General features: G+C 43.8%; 1 protein-coding gene across 1 annotated transcript in view; it reads left to right on the forward strand.

Moving 5' to 3' along the window:
- Window positions 1-17,078, forward strand: part of LOC104495446 (transcription elongation regulator 1-like) — a 27,470-nt gene that overhangs the window by 883 nt on the left and 9,509 nt on the right. The window contains 10 exon segments of the mRNA XM_010138413.1: window positions 2,708-2,950; window positions 6,643-6,705; window positions 8,015-8,215; window positions 9,294-9,409; window positions 10,382-10,470; window positions 11,486-11,646; window positions 12,468-12,534; window positions 13,565-13,700; window positions 14,196-14,285; window positions 15,038-15,156. Of these exon segments, the coding sequence (XP_010136715.1) occupies window positions 2,708-2,950; window positions 6,643-6,705; window positions 8,015-8,215; window positions 9,294-9,409; window positions 10,382-10,470; window positions 11,486-11,646; window positions 12,468-12,534; window positions 13,565-13,700; window positions 14,196-14,285; window positions 15,038-15,156 (1,285 nt within the window).

Below are 17,078 nucleotides of genomic sequence, written 5' to 3' on the forward strand. Positions count from 1 at the left end.
AGGGTTCCTCAGGCGCTGCAGTCGTGGGGAGCCGGTGGTGGGCATGCTGCTGTGGGGAATTACTGCGGCAAAAACTTGGGATCTGGCAGGAAGTTGTTTCATCTTAAGGTCGAGCATGAGTTTAAAATGTAGTATTTAATACAGAAGAACCTTGCATGCGAACCTTTTTTTCTTTTCTTCTCAATCTGAAAGAGTTACTTCAGGAGAGTGGCACTAGGTCAGCATGCAACCCCCCTTCTTTAGGTCTTGTGTATTTTTCTCCTGCCGTGACCGCATCATCTCAAAGCTATTACGCATCCATTTACTTTTGACTATAGATAATTCGGTTTTAGAAGCGTTTCCCAGGAAAAGTTAATCTGAGGTAGGAATTACAGTTGCAGCAGTTGCCTCCTTGTTTCCAAAACAGCATCTGTTGCTGTAAGGTCCTCGAGTGCTGCTCCTGGGCTGTGGAGAATTGATTGACTGCAGCACGGAGCTGCTTCTGGTGCGTTGCTTTTATTAGCATCCGACTGAACCTGTAAGTTCCAGTTTACTGGAGTTGCACAAAGGAGGAAAAAGAAAGTCCTCAGAGCCGGCGTTGTTCGCTCATGACCTTTCGATAGTAGCCTGAAGAGGACTGCTGTTCACACGGGCCAGCCGTTGCTTTTAAAGGTTTTCCAGGCCAGGGAACCTCAGGAGGAAAGGGAACGACCTTATGCAGCACGAACACAGCGCACGTGCTTACAGCATCTCTGCGCGTGGTACCAGCAGTGTGAGCTGTGCTGTCCTGTGGCATGTCTGTGTATGTGCTAACAAAGCGCCTCTGGCGCAGAGCATCTCATAGAGCTGCGCATCGCCGCCGCAGGGCTGTTTGCACAGCAGTGTGTCCACAGCAGACAGGGAGTTGAGGTCACCTCGCGTGCACAGAGCAAGGCACGCTCGTCACGCAGCAGCCTGGGTGGTGTCACCTCTCTCGGAAGGGCAGCGTTTGGCTGCCCAGGAGCCCTGTCACTGGGTTGTCGTGGTCGCTCTAGCTGCGCTGCCAGAAACGCATCGCTGAGTCAGGCCGGAGCGTGCAGGGGATGAGCAGCTGCTAAGTGGCTCTCACTCCAGGGCAGCGCGTAGCTGCGTGCTCTGGAACTGCTTCATCTTTTTCCCGTACAGGGGAGACAAGTCAAGCTTTACTCACCGTTTTACTCAAACTTTGGGGATCTCTGTGTGAAAGGGAGTCAAATTTAGGTAACCCTCAAATTATGCTCTCAGTTAAGCCTGGAGGGAGGACCGATGATTAGAGTAGTAAGTAATTAGTGTTGCTCAAAGCATTTTAGGGCTTTTATTTAATTTGAAAGGTAACTCAGTGCTGTGTTCAGCTGCGCTGTTGCAGTGTGGTCTGCTCTAACCGTTTTGCTGAGTAATGCGTCAGGCAGGAGGTGAGTGTTAGTGTCTGGCCTCACGCCAGGCTTGAGAGAACTGATCCTTCTTCCGGAATGGCGCTTTCTGCACCTTCTCTGAAGCACAATTTCCTGTTATTGAACGCTGAGAACCTGTTCCTCTTCTCCCTCTTCTACCCGCTAAACTTTGTCTTTGCTTTCAAGACCTGTTACTGTTGGTGTCTGTGCCAAGGTGATAAAATTCTATCACTTAAAATAATTTCATAGCTCTCAGACTTGGCCTGTAAAAACCCTGGAACTTCGGCTGAGCTTCATCCTTGTCTGGTACTGATACGACTTAGGTCTTCAAACAAATCACATGCTGACTGTCTGCTCTGTTTCCCTAAATGTCAGGCAGTGCTGAGAGCTTCATCCTTTCTGAAATACTTAACAACAGATCTAAAATCTTGATTTGATAGTGCTAATACTGGTACGTTACTGGGAATGCTTCTGGTAGTGAGTGAACACTACACTGCAGAGGCTGCCCAGCGAGCCCCTATACGCTATGGTCAGAAGTCGGTGTGGTTTCTTTTTTAACTAGCTCATTTTTAGAACAGTTCCTCCTCACCCTTCACCAAATCTCACTGTGTAAATTCGCACGGCTGGTCGGTGAGTTTAGTCTGGACTGTCTCTACCTCCTGTTTGCCAGCGCTCTGATACGGAGCAGTTTTCATTCGCGGTCAAGCACTGACGTGAGTCGTGGTGCGAGATACGGAGTCAAGTGTTAGCAGTGTGTTTTCCCGCCGGGAGGCACTGAACACCAAGAAACTTCTTGCAGCTTCTCAACAAAAGTACTTTCCTTTTCCTTGCTTATTTACGCATTTTTAACTGACAGTTTTCCATTCCCAGATCACAGCTTGCTAAGCACAGTTTTAGTTTTAGACAGGCTGGTGTCATGCACGTGCTGCTGTTAACATGCAGAACCTGTGTTCCTTTAACACAAGAACAATGTTTTTCCATTTGAAGCACTCTGTCATGTTCCCTTTCTACTTTTCTGAGCGGGGATACAGAGTACAATTTCATTTCAGGCTGTATTAGTCCTTTGATACACCCTTGCTACTGCTGCGGAGACTCCTTAGGTGTAAAGAACAGGACAAAGTAAAATTCAAGTTGACTTTCTATGTGAATATTTAATGTTACAGAGGAGGCAGTTATTTTGTCCAAGAGCATCTTCCTGCTGGTTCTAGCTAAGCCTATCTGCTCCTGTAACGTCCATTGGGAAACAGAGCGCCAGTATGTTTGCAGTGAGTGTATTGTAGTGTCGAAGATACAAGGTGTTCTTTGTTTTTTTTTATCAGCACCTACCACACAAGACCAGACCCCGAGCTCGGGTGTTTCAGTTGCCACACCATCAGTCAGTGTTTCAACCTCTGCTCCTTCTGCTACACCCGTGCAGACTGTACCCCAGCCAGTCCCACAGACATTGCCTCCTGCAGTGCCTCATGCAGTGCCGCAGCCAACTGCAGCAATTCCTGCTTTTCCACCAGTAATGGTACCTCCATTTCGTGTCCCCCTTCCTGGCATGCCTATTCCACTTCCAGGTAAATTGGCGAACTGTAATTGTCTTGTCCGCTACATGTCCATGTTGTCAATTTGTTTGCACTCATGTGTCCACTGTGTACGGAACTTGCCTGAGTCCTCTCCGCTCAGAGTAGTTTTGAAAGAATTCAGGGTCAGCAGACAGACTTTTTAATTAACAGAGAACATGAAATTTTTTGACTTCTGCCTCTAGTTCTTTGATATCTGTATCAGAAAAAAGCTGCATTTAAACATGTAAATCTTCTTTTAGATGATTGGAAAATACAAGAATTGCACTAAACGCTTCTTAATCTCATGGCATATGTCTATTCTGTTAAAAAAAAGTGGGTTTCTGGTCAGAGTCCACGTGTGACTCTGAGAACAGGGCAGCACTATATTTTACTTATACAGTGTTGCTATAATTTTTTTCTACTTGCTTGATTTAGACCTTAAGTCTTGTAAGTAAATAAATATCTATTAGGATATGGATTATAGCCAAAATAAATTAAAAGAAAATAGTATATTTATGAGCAGGAAAAATTGCCAGTCAGATGCATTGCCCCTGAGAGATATCAGGTATTTGCAGGTCTCTGGGTTTGCAGCTCTCAGGTGTGGTGCTGGATGCGGACCCAAAGTGTTGGGGTTTGGGCTGAGGACCGTGGTGAAGGCGTTCAGGATGCCGGGGTTATTTTAGGCTTTAGATGAAAAGACCATCGAGAAGGAATCTTAGGTGGTAGCTCACTAGTACCTGGGTAAATGGTGTTTTCCTAAGTTTTTATAAAATATTTAGTTACTTAAGGAAGTAGTTTTAGGCTGGTAAAGTTTTGGACTTGACTGCTATTGGTAATTCTGCAGGGCCCCTCCTGAAGTGCCACTGAAGCCACTCCGGGCTTCCCTGCTGTGGTTGGTTCGCACAGATAGGGCTGAGGTCTTGCTCCTGCCCGAGGTAAATCATGTTTGTCGGTGTGCAGCAGCACTAGATTCCTGCCAGGAGCTGGTGATTTTCTGTTGTGAAGGAAGGTTTGAGGCTGTGCTAGTTGATTTCTGATTCAGAACTACAAAGCAGCAGCTCTGAGCAGCATCCTCCTGGTTTTGACTCTGTACAGGACCAGCAAGGTGACTTCTTTCCGCTGTTTTTTTAACCCCTCGGTCCAGCACGTGTCAAGGGAGGCCCTTATCTTCCATTCTAGAGGCTGGATGAAAAGTGATCCTTTAGAACACGTTCGGTAAAGGATATAAGCGTCTGAGTAGTAGTTAACATGGCTGTTAGCTCTGCTAGCTAGAAGAGCACCAGCTTCTAGTTGCCTCTGCTTTTAGAACAGTCTAAAATAACTGGGCAGACAGAAGCGATCATGACATTCAGGGCTGAACAGAAAGCGGGTACAGGACAGAGGAGAACTCTGGTGTCTGTGTGTTTGTGGGGTCTGAAGAGCAGTAGAAAAGGTTAAGCCTTAAAGGTGGGCAGCTGAATGTCCTTGATGGCAATTTCTGCCGCTGCTAGCAAGGGACCAGCAGAGGGTGGAGCGTCCCTACCTGCCTCTGAAGGGTGTCATGGTCTGCTGACACGCGAGCTGCCGGCTGGACTGTGGCTGGTGAGGGTGGTAGAGAAGTGCCTGTGGAAGCAGGTGCCCCGGTCTGCGTGCCTGGGCTGTGTTTTCCCTGAGTTCTCGGTCAGTAAGCTTTGCGAGTGGCGCACTGCAGAAGGAAAGGCAGAGCAAAGGCATTGTTCTTCTTCTTAAACTCGGTTTTGGAAGTTATTACCGTCAGGCCTTTCCTGTAGCGAGTCTTAGACCCGGCCTCTCCTGTCCTCACAGCTAGATGAGCCTTTCGGGTGGAACCCGTGACACAGAGGAGGGACCCCTGGCAGTGAGGTGTGCACTCGCTAACGAGACTCAGTTGTCATTTTGCCTGATTACAGGATAAAATCAATCTACTTTCAGCTCATTCTGGCTTGAGTTGGTTTATAAACCATGGTTTATAAACGCTGTAAAAGAAAAGGAAACCTTTAAAAGTATTTTACAGTAACAAGCAACAAAAGAGAAGTCAAAATTACTTCATGGCAGTACAGGGTGAGGTCGGAGAGGTTGATGACATTTTGCCGAGTACCACTTTGGGCTGTCGGCCAGACCGCTCTGGGGTTAGCGGAGAGCCGCACAGCCCCGCTGACGTGGGATTGCGAAGTTCATCTCCGTATCGTGCTATAGCGAGATGGAACGGGGGAAGAGTTGATTAGTGACATCTCATAATCTGAGATCTTAAAAAGTAAGTCTGCTTTCTCTTAATTCATATGTTAAAAGTCAGTTGTATGTTTAAGAACGAACTTGGCAGAGGAACGAGCTTGGGTATTTGCCACGTCTTATCTGCGCTGCAGCACCTCTAATTCCAGTGATCCGCAGATGGCATTATTTATACTGACCTGGTTGTAAGACATGCTGTAACTTCCTTAACAAAACGAATTTTCAGATTCATTCATTACATGACCCCCCCCCCAAATTCAGACAAAAGCTTCATTCAGTGCTGTTTGAATCAATGGTTTTGTGTCTCAATTAATACTTTTTAAAATTCGTTTTGGATTCTTTCATGGAAATTATTACTTAAGAACATTACAATTCTGTCTTCTCGCTAATATTTTATTATAATAAATTGGCAATATTTTTGTTTGCTTTTCATACTAGATCTCTAATAAAAATATAAATTACTCTGGTTATAAACACAGGGGTTTAATTTCACTTTGTGCTGGAGGACTTCCAACCTCAGGTGATGGAATTGAAACCATTTAAGGGGAAGTTCCTGAAGTATTTCGTTTTCTGAGTGTCCAGACTGGACCAACATAGAGACAACTACAGTTTCTTTCCACACCCTAAAATGAAGGGTTTTGGAAATGTGTCCCCTTACCTCTGTCTAATTTCCTACTCAATTTTGTGTCTAATTCAAGAGGTTGAGGTGCTTTCCTCTTTGTGGCCTTTCTGTCATTCCTTAATGAGCTGGAGAGCAGAAGATTGATGCCCTCATTGAGGGCTGGGTATGCCGCTTTTAGAGCGGTTTTCAGCTCATGACATTCTTGATAATGAAAAATAAAGGACATGTTTGCTGCCACTGACCTAGTGCGGCTTCGTGTCCATCTGTTTGCAGCTTCATTGCTTTTATTTCTCTTTTCTCCTTTTCTTCCACCTCCAGCCTTCCTGTAATGACTCCCATAGCCTCAGCTCTCCCTGCGGGTTGAACTTGCCTTTCACCCTGCCACGCTGTGCCAGTCTCAGTCCGTCCTTCTGCTCTTGCTCTCTCTCTCTAAACGCAGCAGCAGGCTGAAACAGCAGAGACTGCTGTGCTGCTGCTCCCCGCCAGCTCTCTCTGAGCGAAGGCCCTCAGAGGATTGTCCCATGGCACTGCCCTGCCAGGAGAGCCCAGTGGAATGAACTTAAACCCCTGAGTCCTCATCAAAACCCCTTTTCTCATTTTAATGACGTCCCAATAAATGGCTAAACAACTGGTTTAATGTAGGCAGAAACTGTTGCAGCAGCTTAAAACTAGTTTGATATTCGATCTGGCATAAAACGTTGGAGCAAAAGTCATTGACGCTTTGTTGCCGGGAGGCTTTCCCTTCGCCAGCCGGAACGGCACCCCAAATTGTGGCAGGAGGTCGGTAGCCCCCAGACCCCGTGGTAGCTGACGTACAATGGCAGCTTTCCAACATGCTTGCTTATCCGTTTTGCAGGTGTAGCAATGATGCAAATAGTCAGCTGCCCGTATGTAAAGACAGTCGCTACCACCAAGACCGGTAATTTTCAAACCCATCTTAGTTCGTTTTGTCTGTAAGTTGGCATGGTAGTGAATGTTGTTGTTTATCTTTTATTTATTTATTTGCTTCCCCAATCGAATGAATATATATACTTTATTTTCAAAACCAGTATAAATGCAAATATCACATGTGGCCAGGAAGTAACTTTCCCAAGTAACCCTTAGTGTTAGCTGATTTAATACAAACGACGCAGTATGGTTTCCTGTAACCATTGAGTTCTGTAATAACTGTGGATCTCTCCATGCCCATACTTCTTAGTTACCAGTTCCCTGTGTGTGGATTTTTGTTTTCCCTACTTCCACATGTGTAGTGACATGACTGTGCTCGCATGTTGGTGTGCGTGTTTGTGCGTCTTGGTGTGATTCTATTTCAAATTGCGGGTTTAAGAGGTCGCTTACTGAGAACCCTTTATGGCAATGCGTAACATGTACTTTTCTGTTACTGAGACAGACTGATTTTATATAACGTTTAAATGTTAAAGGCTCAAAATTACGATCTCGTAGTTCAAGTCCTATCCAATTTGATGTTCTAGAATTTGCCATTCAAAATCTCTCCAGTATATCCATTCTGCTGGGAGGAGTAGAGAAATAATAGGATGGTGCAGCATTCTGGCTTTCTTACCTTTGGGTATTTACTTGCCATTTTGCTTCAGGATGTGAATGAAATGTTTTTTGCAATTGGTCTGCAGCACTAAACAAAACCATCACACAATCTGAAATTATTTAATTCTCATCAGTTTCTACGCAAGGCTCTGAATTAATGCTAACTTTTTAAAGTCAGGATTTAAGATTTATCAGAGTTCTGCTCCAATTACATGGCTGAAATTCAAGCCACTGTTGTCTTTTTTCAAGAGCAGTAGGAATATCTCGTAAGATGACATAAAAAAGAAACAGTGGAGTAGATTGATTTTTTTTTTAAATAATTATTTGCTATAGAGATCTAATAAAGACTTTAATAAACAGAGCACTTAATTTTCAAGTATTAAAGCAAACGTCTAATCACTAACAAGGTTTGTGCTGTGCAGAATTACACATTACTCAAAATAAAAAGCTCTCTAATTTGCCTGGTAATGTGGTCGTTGCTGACTGTGAAACACAGGGAGGAGATTCAGTAACAATGCTCTGCTTTGTGATGAACTCTGAGAGCAGCCCTTATATCGCTGTGTTATCGGTTGATTACCTGTCGGTGAACTCAGTAGAGTGTTAGCTTTGGTTCTCAAGAGCTTCATTGTCACTTACTGTTTTCTTCCGTTTTCCCTTTTTTCTTTCTCTTTTTCCCCGTCGTGCAGGTGTCCTGCCAGGCATGGCCCCTCCCATTGTACCTATGATCCATCCCCAGGTCGCCATCGCCGCCTCCCCCGCCTCGCTGGCCGGAGCCACTGCGGTCTCTGAGTGGACAGAGTACAAAACTGCTGATGGGAAGACTTACTATTACAACAACAGGACTCTGGAGTCAACGTGGGAGAAGCCCCAAGAGCTGAAAGAAAAAGGTGCTATTTCTGGGTCTCAATACAGCCGTATAGTAGATAAATTGCTTAGAGCATTAATGGTGACGTGAAGAACGTTTCTAATCCCTTATCTCCCTTAAGAGTATTTTGAGATCCTGATTTTAAGTATCCACTTGAGTTGGTCTTGAGTCTGAAAGTCACAGTTTCTTTGTCTCCCGCTGTATCATAAGAGTATTTGGTTTTGGAGGTGCGTCCCAGTCCTGTGACACTCGGGTAAGTGCGTGTTTCCGCTCCACTGGAAAGTACTTCACGAACCCACGTGTTTGAGAAGATCCCGATAGCAGAAAGATAGAAAGCGAGGGGGAAATTCAGTTACCTAAAGACTGCTAACTAGGAAAGAATGAAGATCGTTGAAATGCTAAATTTCTAAGTATTTAAACAGATTTGGATCATGAGGAAAAAATAAATGACCTCCCCCTGTCCTCATTGTGAAATTGTATCCTGGTCCTGTTCTGTGAGTCGTGGTTCTCTGAATCCACGTTTTACCCATGGGTGTTGTTTTATCAGGGGGAAATTGTTCTTGTATCATAAATAAGAAAGGAGGGGCAAAAATCCTGCGGTTTTGACTCAGTTTATAAAGTCTTCTAGGAAAAAGAATGCAGTTGGACCCAAATAGTTCTTCCTTTTATTGTCTGCTGAATTTTTCAGCTACAAGCCACGTTTGGTTAGACGGATCCAGAACGCTTACACAGTTAGTTCAACCACTGCCCATCTGTCTAGGCAGCAAGGTTTAGATAATACGTCATCTTCTTACCGAGGTGAGAACATCTTTTTGTTGGTGCTTCAGCTCTTCCTGCGGGTGCGCCTCACTTGGCCTCTCCAAAGAACAGGCGGCCGTGCGGTGCTCCGTTCTCCACTTCCAAGCAGCTGCTGGCACAGCAGATAATCACGTGTGTATAAGCAGACACTGTGAAGCCCAAGGAGGACACAAAGTCGTGAAAATACCTTAAAAATAAGTTTTGTTTTGCTGTTGTGCTTAGAAAATCATACTGATAAAAAAAATTTCGTGGTTCTATAACGGTTTCTTAGTAATACTAAGGAACCATCTATCTTTATCTAGAAAAAATGGAAGAGAAGATTAAAGAGCCAATTAAAGAACCTACGGAGGAGCCTTTACCGATGGAGACAGAAGAAGAAGAGCCAAAAGAAGAACCTATAAAAGAACTTATAAAGGAGGTAAAAGACCTTGCAACCAAATAGTCATATTGCCGGTTTGAATCCCACATGCTAGAGGTGTGGCCTCATCTGTAGGGCAGGCATGTTGATGGGAGACACGGTTAGTAACTTGGGTTCTTACATTCCCAGGGTGATTTTGAAAGCCTGCCTTTTTGGTCTCGTAGCTTTTTTTATTTTCCCTTTTTCTGCATAAGGAACAAAGGAGATTTAAAACAAAAATACAGAGTATGTGAGTTAAGAAATTAGAAGGAACATGGAAAAAATTAATTACATAGACGTGACGTTCTCTTGCTGATTTTAAGGTGTTCACAAAAACAAAACTTGTCCTGAATGTTTGAAATCTATAATAGCTTTTTCTTGCAGTCAACAAAATCAACTTTTTTCTTGTCATGCTGAGAAAGCGGTTCTTGAAGATGCTGTTTGAATAAAAATTAGAGCTTTTGCACTGACTTCTGTGAACTTCTGTGTAGCTTAGTAGGCAAAAGCACAGAATTCAGTTGCTGGTTTTTATTGCCACTCCACCCTGTTTCCCTTTGAGGTAGTTGCTAGATTGCTTATTTCTAATACAGAATTGCAGATTTTTGACTGTTTCATACTCTGGGTCTCATTTTCAAGTGAATTAAGTTAAAGAATAAATTAAAATTTCTTTGTGAGAAACTACACCCTGGCCCCTATGTTCAGGCCTTGATTCGAGAACTCGTGCAGACCCGGGGAGGCGTTTAAATCAGCTTTCACTGAAGTCAGAAGTTAAGCAAACGCCTAATAAAGCTTTTCTGAATAGAGGCTTTTGAATAGCCATTACTGTTGAGACTCCAGTGCTGCTGCTTCACCTGTGAGATGAAGTGTAATTGTGAGCTGTTCGTTAGCATTGTTTCAAAATGCTTTTGCATGTTTAATACAAGTTAGTTACTTTATAATAAATAATTAGCTCGCTGTCATTGCCTGAGCCCTGTAACTTGCGTTTTCCTTGAGGAGCCGAAAGAGGAAGAAATGACTGAAGAAGAAAAAGCAGCTCAGAAGGCCAAGCCGGTTGCCACGACCCCTATTCCAGGAACCCCGTGGTAGGTAGCGGTTTTCCCTGTGGCCCGTAATGCGGGACTGGAACATCGTTCCCTGCAGCCACCGGGAAGGTTGCTGGGTGGCTAGAACAAAATAGTGTGTGAAGGTCCTCTTCTTGGTGTGCCCCTGTCCCAAGTGACGTTGGATTCCCCCAGCCAACACTGTGCATGCTGTGCCAGTACTCGAGGTGTGCACTGGTGTGCGTGTGGCCTTTCTGCCACACGCTGGCTGCGTTCCTGTGAGTTAGCAGTGGAGATCCCCTATCTCAGCCCCCTTCGTCTGCCATCAGTTCCTCCTGATCTCGTGTGAAATGCTGGCCAAAAAAACCATCTTGGACTTTTTTTTGCTCTCATGCCCTGGGGAATGGATAGATGTGGCTGCTGGCCTGAAGAGTCCTCTGTGGCTTTTTTAACTTGGCATAGATGCTCCTCAGGTGCCTGAGTGTATCATGTCCTGATGAGGTTACTCTTGTGTAAAAGTCATCCTTGTACGTTTGGGTGACCAAGGTAAAATTCTTACCGATGGGAAAGGGGTATTGTTCACTTTTGCTGTTTAGCCATCGATGCTCTTTTTATTAATGTTTGATATGTGAAACTGTCTCCCTTCAAACGATCTCTGTGGTTCTTTCATCCCATCATTTATAAAATTCTGGCAGGATCATTAGGTGGTTTTTCTCATAGTTTGCAGGACATGGAAGAGATGAGGTACTTTTTATCCCAAACTCATTCAGTTGTCTAAAATGTTTTTCTAGAGAAGAACTGAGTATGCTGCAACTCCTGACAAAAGCACTTTAAAAACTCCATCTCAAGTCTGCTGGCAGAGCCAAGCAGTGATCCCCTATCCCGGCTGGGCAGCAGGGATGTCTGGCAGTTGTGCCCAGGTGTAACCTGGACCTGTCTGCCACCGTTACCCTTGCTCCAGTCTTTCAGGGTGGTGACAGGTGTGAAGACAAATAATAATAATACAATAATTAACAATAATAATACAAGTCTTCCTGTCCCACCATTCAATTTCTAGGTGTGTGGTGTGGACCGGCGATGAGCGTGTTTTCTTCTATAACCCTACCACACGTCTGTCCATGTGGGACCGACCAGATGACCTCATTGGAAGAGCTGATGTGGACAAAATTATTCAGGAACCTCCTCACAAGAAAGGAATGGAAGAAGGAAAAAAACTTAGTAAGAGCAATCTTACTGCCTTCTTATGAAGTCTGAATCTAACTTACAACTTACTTTGTCTTGATTTCCAGAGCTAGTGACACTTAAATAAGTGAGAAATGTAAGGATGTACTGAAAAAGGTATAAATCTTCGGAATTTATGAAGGCTGGTGGGAATGCAGATTTGTAGAGTCCTTTGGAAAAAACCAGGCTATTGAAGAAGGTGGATACTAACAAGGTTAATTTTTTTCCTGAATGGCAACAGGCTGAAAAAGCCTGCAGTCTTTACTGGCTGAAAAAAAGAGCCTGTTTGGTTTATAAGCAAGAGGAATTTGGGGGCCAGAAAAGGTTAATCATAATGTACAAATGGGCTCTCTCGGAAGAGGATTTAACTTGGAGAACGTCAACTGGAATACAGTTTTGGAAACAGCTGCTGAGAGCAGAGAATGCTGAAGAGGCTCCTGAGAGGAGACTTCTTTCTGGCCTGAGTTCTAGCGAATGGTCCTGGGATGACACATGGGCTTGGTGGTTGGGGGAGAGCAAAGTGCAAGCAGGTAATCAGGAGGTCCAAGCGAGCTTCATTAGACTGCTTAGCCTGCGGTGGTTTTCCCTTGAAATAAGAGGTGAGGGTTTGTCATTTTAAATCCAAAGCTGGCCCCAAGTCTCTTAGTCTTGCCAGCAAATTCCCATCGTGTTCTTCTGAAAGTGACTGAAAACCACCTCTCCTTTGTCAGCACACCTATTGCTGCACAGTTGTCCTCTGGCTTTGCACAAGGTTTCATTTGTAAATTACAAACGTTTTGTAAATAAAACATCTGAAGTGTTATTGAAATCTGTTACAGTCAGAGAAGAGCATGAATCTACAGAGGATGCAAACGAAGATGAGCCTATTAAAATTAAAAAGCGCAAGTAAGTTTGCTTTGTCGATACTAAGTGGTCTGTGTAGATAACGTAAAGGAAGCTTTTCCTCTGAGCGGGCTGTGTGCTGCTATACTCAGCAGGGAAGAGCAGTAACTGATAGGATTGGTGAAGACAATCATCAGCCGTTTGCTGTTTCAGGTGTTCGATATTTCTCTGAGATAGCTGAGGTTCACGTATGGAGGAAATAGCATTTCCTTTTTAAACCATTTGAAATGGGAATAAGTGGTGTAAGTTGGTGAACCCAAGCAATATTCTGAGTACAGTTTATCTGGAATAATCTGATAATTTCTGTGCACAAGATTTTGTTGTCGAAAAGTTCAACCATCTAGATTTTCACAGTGACTACTCTGGTTCACTTATAAAGGGTTAAGTGCCTTGCTGAGGTCTTCTGGTCTGTTTTGGCTCTTGGAAGCGATATGCCTCGCTATGGTCAGAGTAACTGATGCTGTTTTGAAAGCGGTTTTACTATTCTGTTTGTTACTGCTTGCTCTTAGGGATGATCATAAACTTGTTTGCAGTTCGTTTGGGAATTTGTTTGGGACGGCATGCGTTTGTTCTTAGTACAGATAAACCGACAGACAGCACAGTGTTTCCAGTAGTGCTCTGAACCGTGAAGGCAACCCTCCCGTTACATGTTTTCCGCTGAAGCGTTGTAAGGGGGTCTCGATTTGGACTGACTCTCTGAGCCAGTGACTCCTCACAGAGCCTAGTTGACTTCAGCCGGAGATGAGAAAATTAGAGCAATTAAAGCAAAACCTGTTGCGCATCTGGCAAGACCACTGAATACATCCAGAATGCGCCGACTTCTTGCAGTTGGTTGCTGAGAGTACTGTGGTTCTCGAGCTCTTTCGGTTTGAAAGCATTCAGGTTGGAGTCTCAAAGAAGGGCTTTCGTGGTTTGTAAGCCCACGCTCCTGCGGTCACGGCTGTACCCATTCTGTCCCAGTGTAGTCCAGTTCCTGACCCCCAGGCCTGCCATGTTACTTCTCAAGCTATACTGGATGTGTAATTTTTTTCAGGAAAGACGATAACAAAGATATTGATTCGGAGAAGGAGGCTGCTATGGAAGCTGAAATTAAAGCCGCTCGAGAGAGAGCCATTGTCCCACTGGAGGCTCGGATGAAACAATTCAAGGACATGCTTCTAGAAAGAGGGGTCAGAGAAGTCTGTGTGTGTGTGTCTGTGTGTTTGGGTGGAGAGAAGGGGAGAGGGAGGGGGGGTTCAGGCAGAGGTCTCAATTCTTCGAAATTCAGAACCCGCTGTGCTTTATGTAAGGAGAACAATTCCTCTGCTTAACAGATGCATTTGGTATGAGACTCCATATTTCAAAGAATGTTTCAATTACAGCAGTAGTTCAGTTAAGTAACTTCAGTTAAGCGGTATCAAGACAGTTTATTTTAACTTTTTTCAAGGAGTTACCCAGTTGAAAGCTGCCACTGAAAATGGATACGTCCGTCGTGTTTGCAGAGCCAGTCAGTGTTGAAACACGCTGTGGCAGCCTCCATCGCCCACTAGTAGTGAAAACTTTGGGATGAGTTTGTTTCGCTCTTCTCATCGAGTGTCCTGTAGTTTTCTAGCAAAGCTGCACAACTTCTGTATATTTGAGGAAACTTAACCGTTAGTTAAAATCTGACTTGTTTTTAATTAAAGGTCTCTGCTTTTTCAACATGGGAGAAGGAGCTGCACAAGATAGTTTTTGATCCTCGTTACTTACTTCTCAACCCGAAAGAAAGAAAACAGGTAAAAAAGAAGTTACTCCCCATCCAGACGCAGCTACTACAGGCTTTATCTAATCCTCAGACTGCTGTTTCTGTTCCTGCTCTCCGTCCCGACTGTTGAGTGTGGAAAGGGACCTTTGTTATGATTAGGGCTTGTCTGAAAATGGAAGAAGCCAGCAAGAAAAGAAGTTGAGCTAATAGTTGTTATTTTTCCTGTGGTTGGAAGATCTAATATTTTAACACCATGAGAGTTGCACATACAGAGAGCTCACAAACCCACATGAAATGGTCAGAATTGTCAGTACCTCTTCAGAATAGTGCCATAATGAATAATCTATTCATTAAAAAAATAGCGTTTGGGGGAAACAAACGACAGCACATTTTTATTGTTAAGCAAATTCTTACTCCAGAAGGTTTTCCTTCAAGAGGATGTAGGAGAATGGAGAACTTGAAGAATACGTGAAGTGTCTGCTGTCTTAAATGTGAGCCAGAAAAACGTCAGCGTGAGAGGAGTGTGTAAGAGGCTGCTTCACAGGTCTCTGCTTCGTGTTCCGATACAGTACATGTATCGTACACTACGTGTTCAGCAGATTGGAGTAATTTGCGTAGTCAAATACAAAAGGTCCCTAACCCTTCGTTCTACCTCATCTCGCTTAGTTCTGTGGTGAGAGTAAAGGAAATAGGAGAAAAGAAAAGGGGTGTTTGCTCCCTCCTGCCTAGAGTTACGTGGCTTCAGGTTTGGGTGGGTTTTGTCAGTGACTGGTGTTTTTGTAGGTATTTGATCAGTATGTGAAAACGCGAGCAGAGGAAGAGCGCAAGGAGAAGAAAAACAAAATAATGCAGGCCAAGGAGGATTTCAAGAAAATGATGGAAGAAGCAAAGATTAATCCGAGGTAGGAGCTTCTTTCCTGTTTGTGTGCGTAAGCTCCGTTAGAATGAAGTATGTTGGGTGCTATTAGGTAGGTTAACCTCTTTCAACGTGGGCAAAGAGGAGAAAAATAATCAGATCTTGTGGAAATCTTCTTTGACTTTGTACTCACCTAACCCATGGAATAACAGAACCTGTGATTTATGATTTACGTAGTTGAAGAAATCCCCATCGTGGGGTCGAGATTGTGGGATGGATCATGATCCACCACAGGTTTTCTCTGATAACCCTTAAGGATATTAGTGGTCTCTGAGAAGTACTTTCTTCAGTTTGGAGGGGGCTGAAGGGATGTTCTTCTGGTTACAAAGTATGTTAATAATAATAATACGATAGAATGTTCTGGTTGCTTTAATACAGGCATTCAGACCTCCCTGCAGTGATAGTACCGAGGTGTTACAGTGAATTTACTAACATCCAGGGTTTCATTGCTAGAATTGCTTGTTTCGCAGCTTTCTCACACAGAGTTCATGAGTTACGTCTTGTCACCAGATGAGCTCTAAGGCCTTCTCTTTCAGCTTCTCTTGGCTGATCTGGCATGAATTCTTTTACAGTGAAATAACTCATCCGTTCCACTTCAGCTTAGGTTTTTTTCAGTGACCCATTTTGAAAAACTGGTGGAAGCCAGAGTTAACTTTTATTCACATCTGATGAATAACCCTTACTCAAAACACCCATCTGCTCTCTTAATAAGGGCAGCAGTTTCGACAGTAGTAGGCTGGCAGAATGGAGGCATGGAAATGTTTTAAGAAAAAGTTCATCAGTAAGAAGTTTAATATGTAATTCAGAGACTAACGTGGATTATTATGGTGGTTTCAGTATCCTCAGCTTCCAAGATATCTCCAGTGTGTCATATTGGGACTGACTCTTACCTGATTATGGGTTGGGGTGGGGAGGAAGTTCCAGCTGAAATACTGTCTTGCTTAATCTTATCCTTTGTCTTCTGGTTTCAGTGTTTGTCTAAAGATATTGCTGTACTTCTGTGAGTGCCAGACTGGTTTTTTTATCATCTATCTCAGTCCAACATGCTTAAGAGTTTGTGTTCCACTTCACTTAAACAGCTCTTGTTCTTCAATATAGCTGTACATTCACTTTCTAATCTTTTTGAATAAGCTACCAAATTCTCTTCTTGTTTCAATTTACCCTACAGCAACAGTAGGCTGGATTTTCCAAGTCTAATTATTTCCATGCTGTGATGAAAACATTCGTATGATTATAAGTGTCTCACGTATTCTTGGGGCCAGATTTGCATCAGAGCTTGGAAAAAGCACAGTAGTGGTTTTTTTCGAGGTAAGTGGCAGTACTGTATCTACTGCACAGATTGGAATCTGGCCCTGGAGGTGAGAGAACAGTCAGGGAGACACTGTGGGGATGATGGGTTGAAAGGCCAGTGTTGCTGCGTCTGCCCATAGTGCTTAAATATTTCCAGCTCCGTGTGTTTTAAGATTAGGCTGTACGATGTAGGAGGAAAAACTGATTCAGCCAGTGCTCTGTAGGGACTGATAGCGAACTCTTGGTGAACTCTTAGCATGGTTTGGCTGCAAGTGAATGCACGTAAAATTTTCAGTTTGACAGCTGTGAAATACCTGGACAGGCTGGTGGCTGAACTGCTCACCCACAAAAAAGAAGATTTTTGTAGACAACTGAGTTTTTCCATTTCTTCTCCTTGGTTGCATTGTAATCTCTCTTCCTACACCTGCCCTTCTGCAGGTAGCTGCATTCAAACCAACAATCACCCCCTGTAAGTCTCTAACAGTACCTGTCATGTGTGTGCCTAAACCTGACTCCTTTCATTGATCAAGCACCTCTAGAGTGAGACCTCAGGACGTTGCCTTTTTATTTTTTCAAACGGTGCTCTGGCATGTTTTCTAGCAGCAGAAACACTCCTCT

Source organism: Buceros rhinoceros, unplaced genomic scaffold (genome assembly GCF_000710305.1).
Source record: "Buceros rhinoceros silvestris isolate BGI_N320 unplaced genomic scaffold, ASM71030v1 scaffold12166, whole genome shotgun sequence".
NCBI classification, from domain to species: Eukaryota; Metazoa; Chordata; class Aves; order Bucerotiformes; family Bucerotidae; genus Buceros; species Buceros rhinoceros.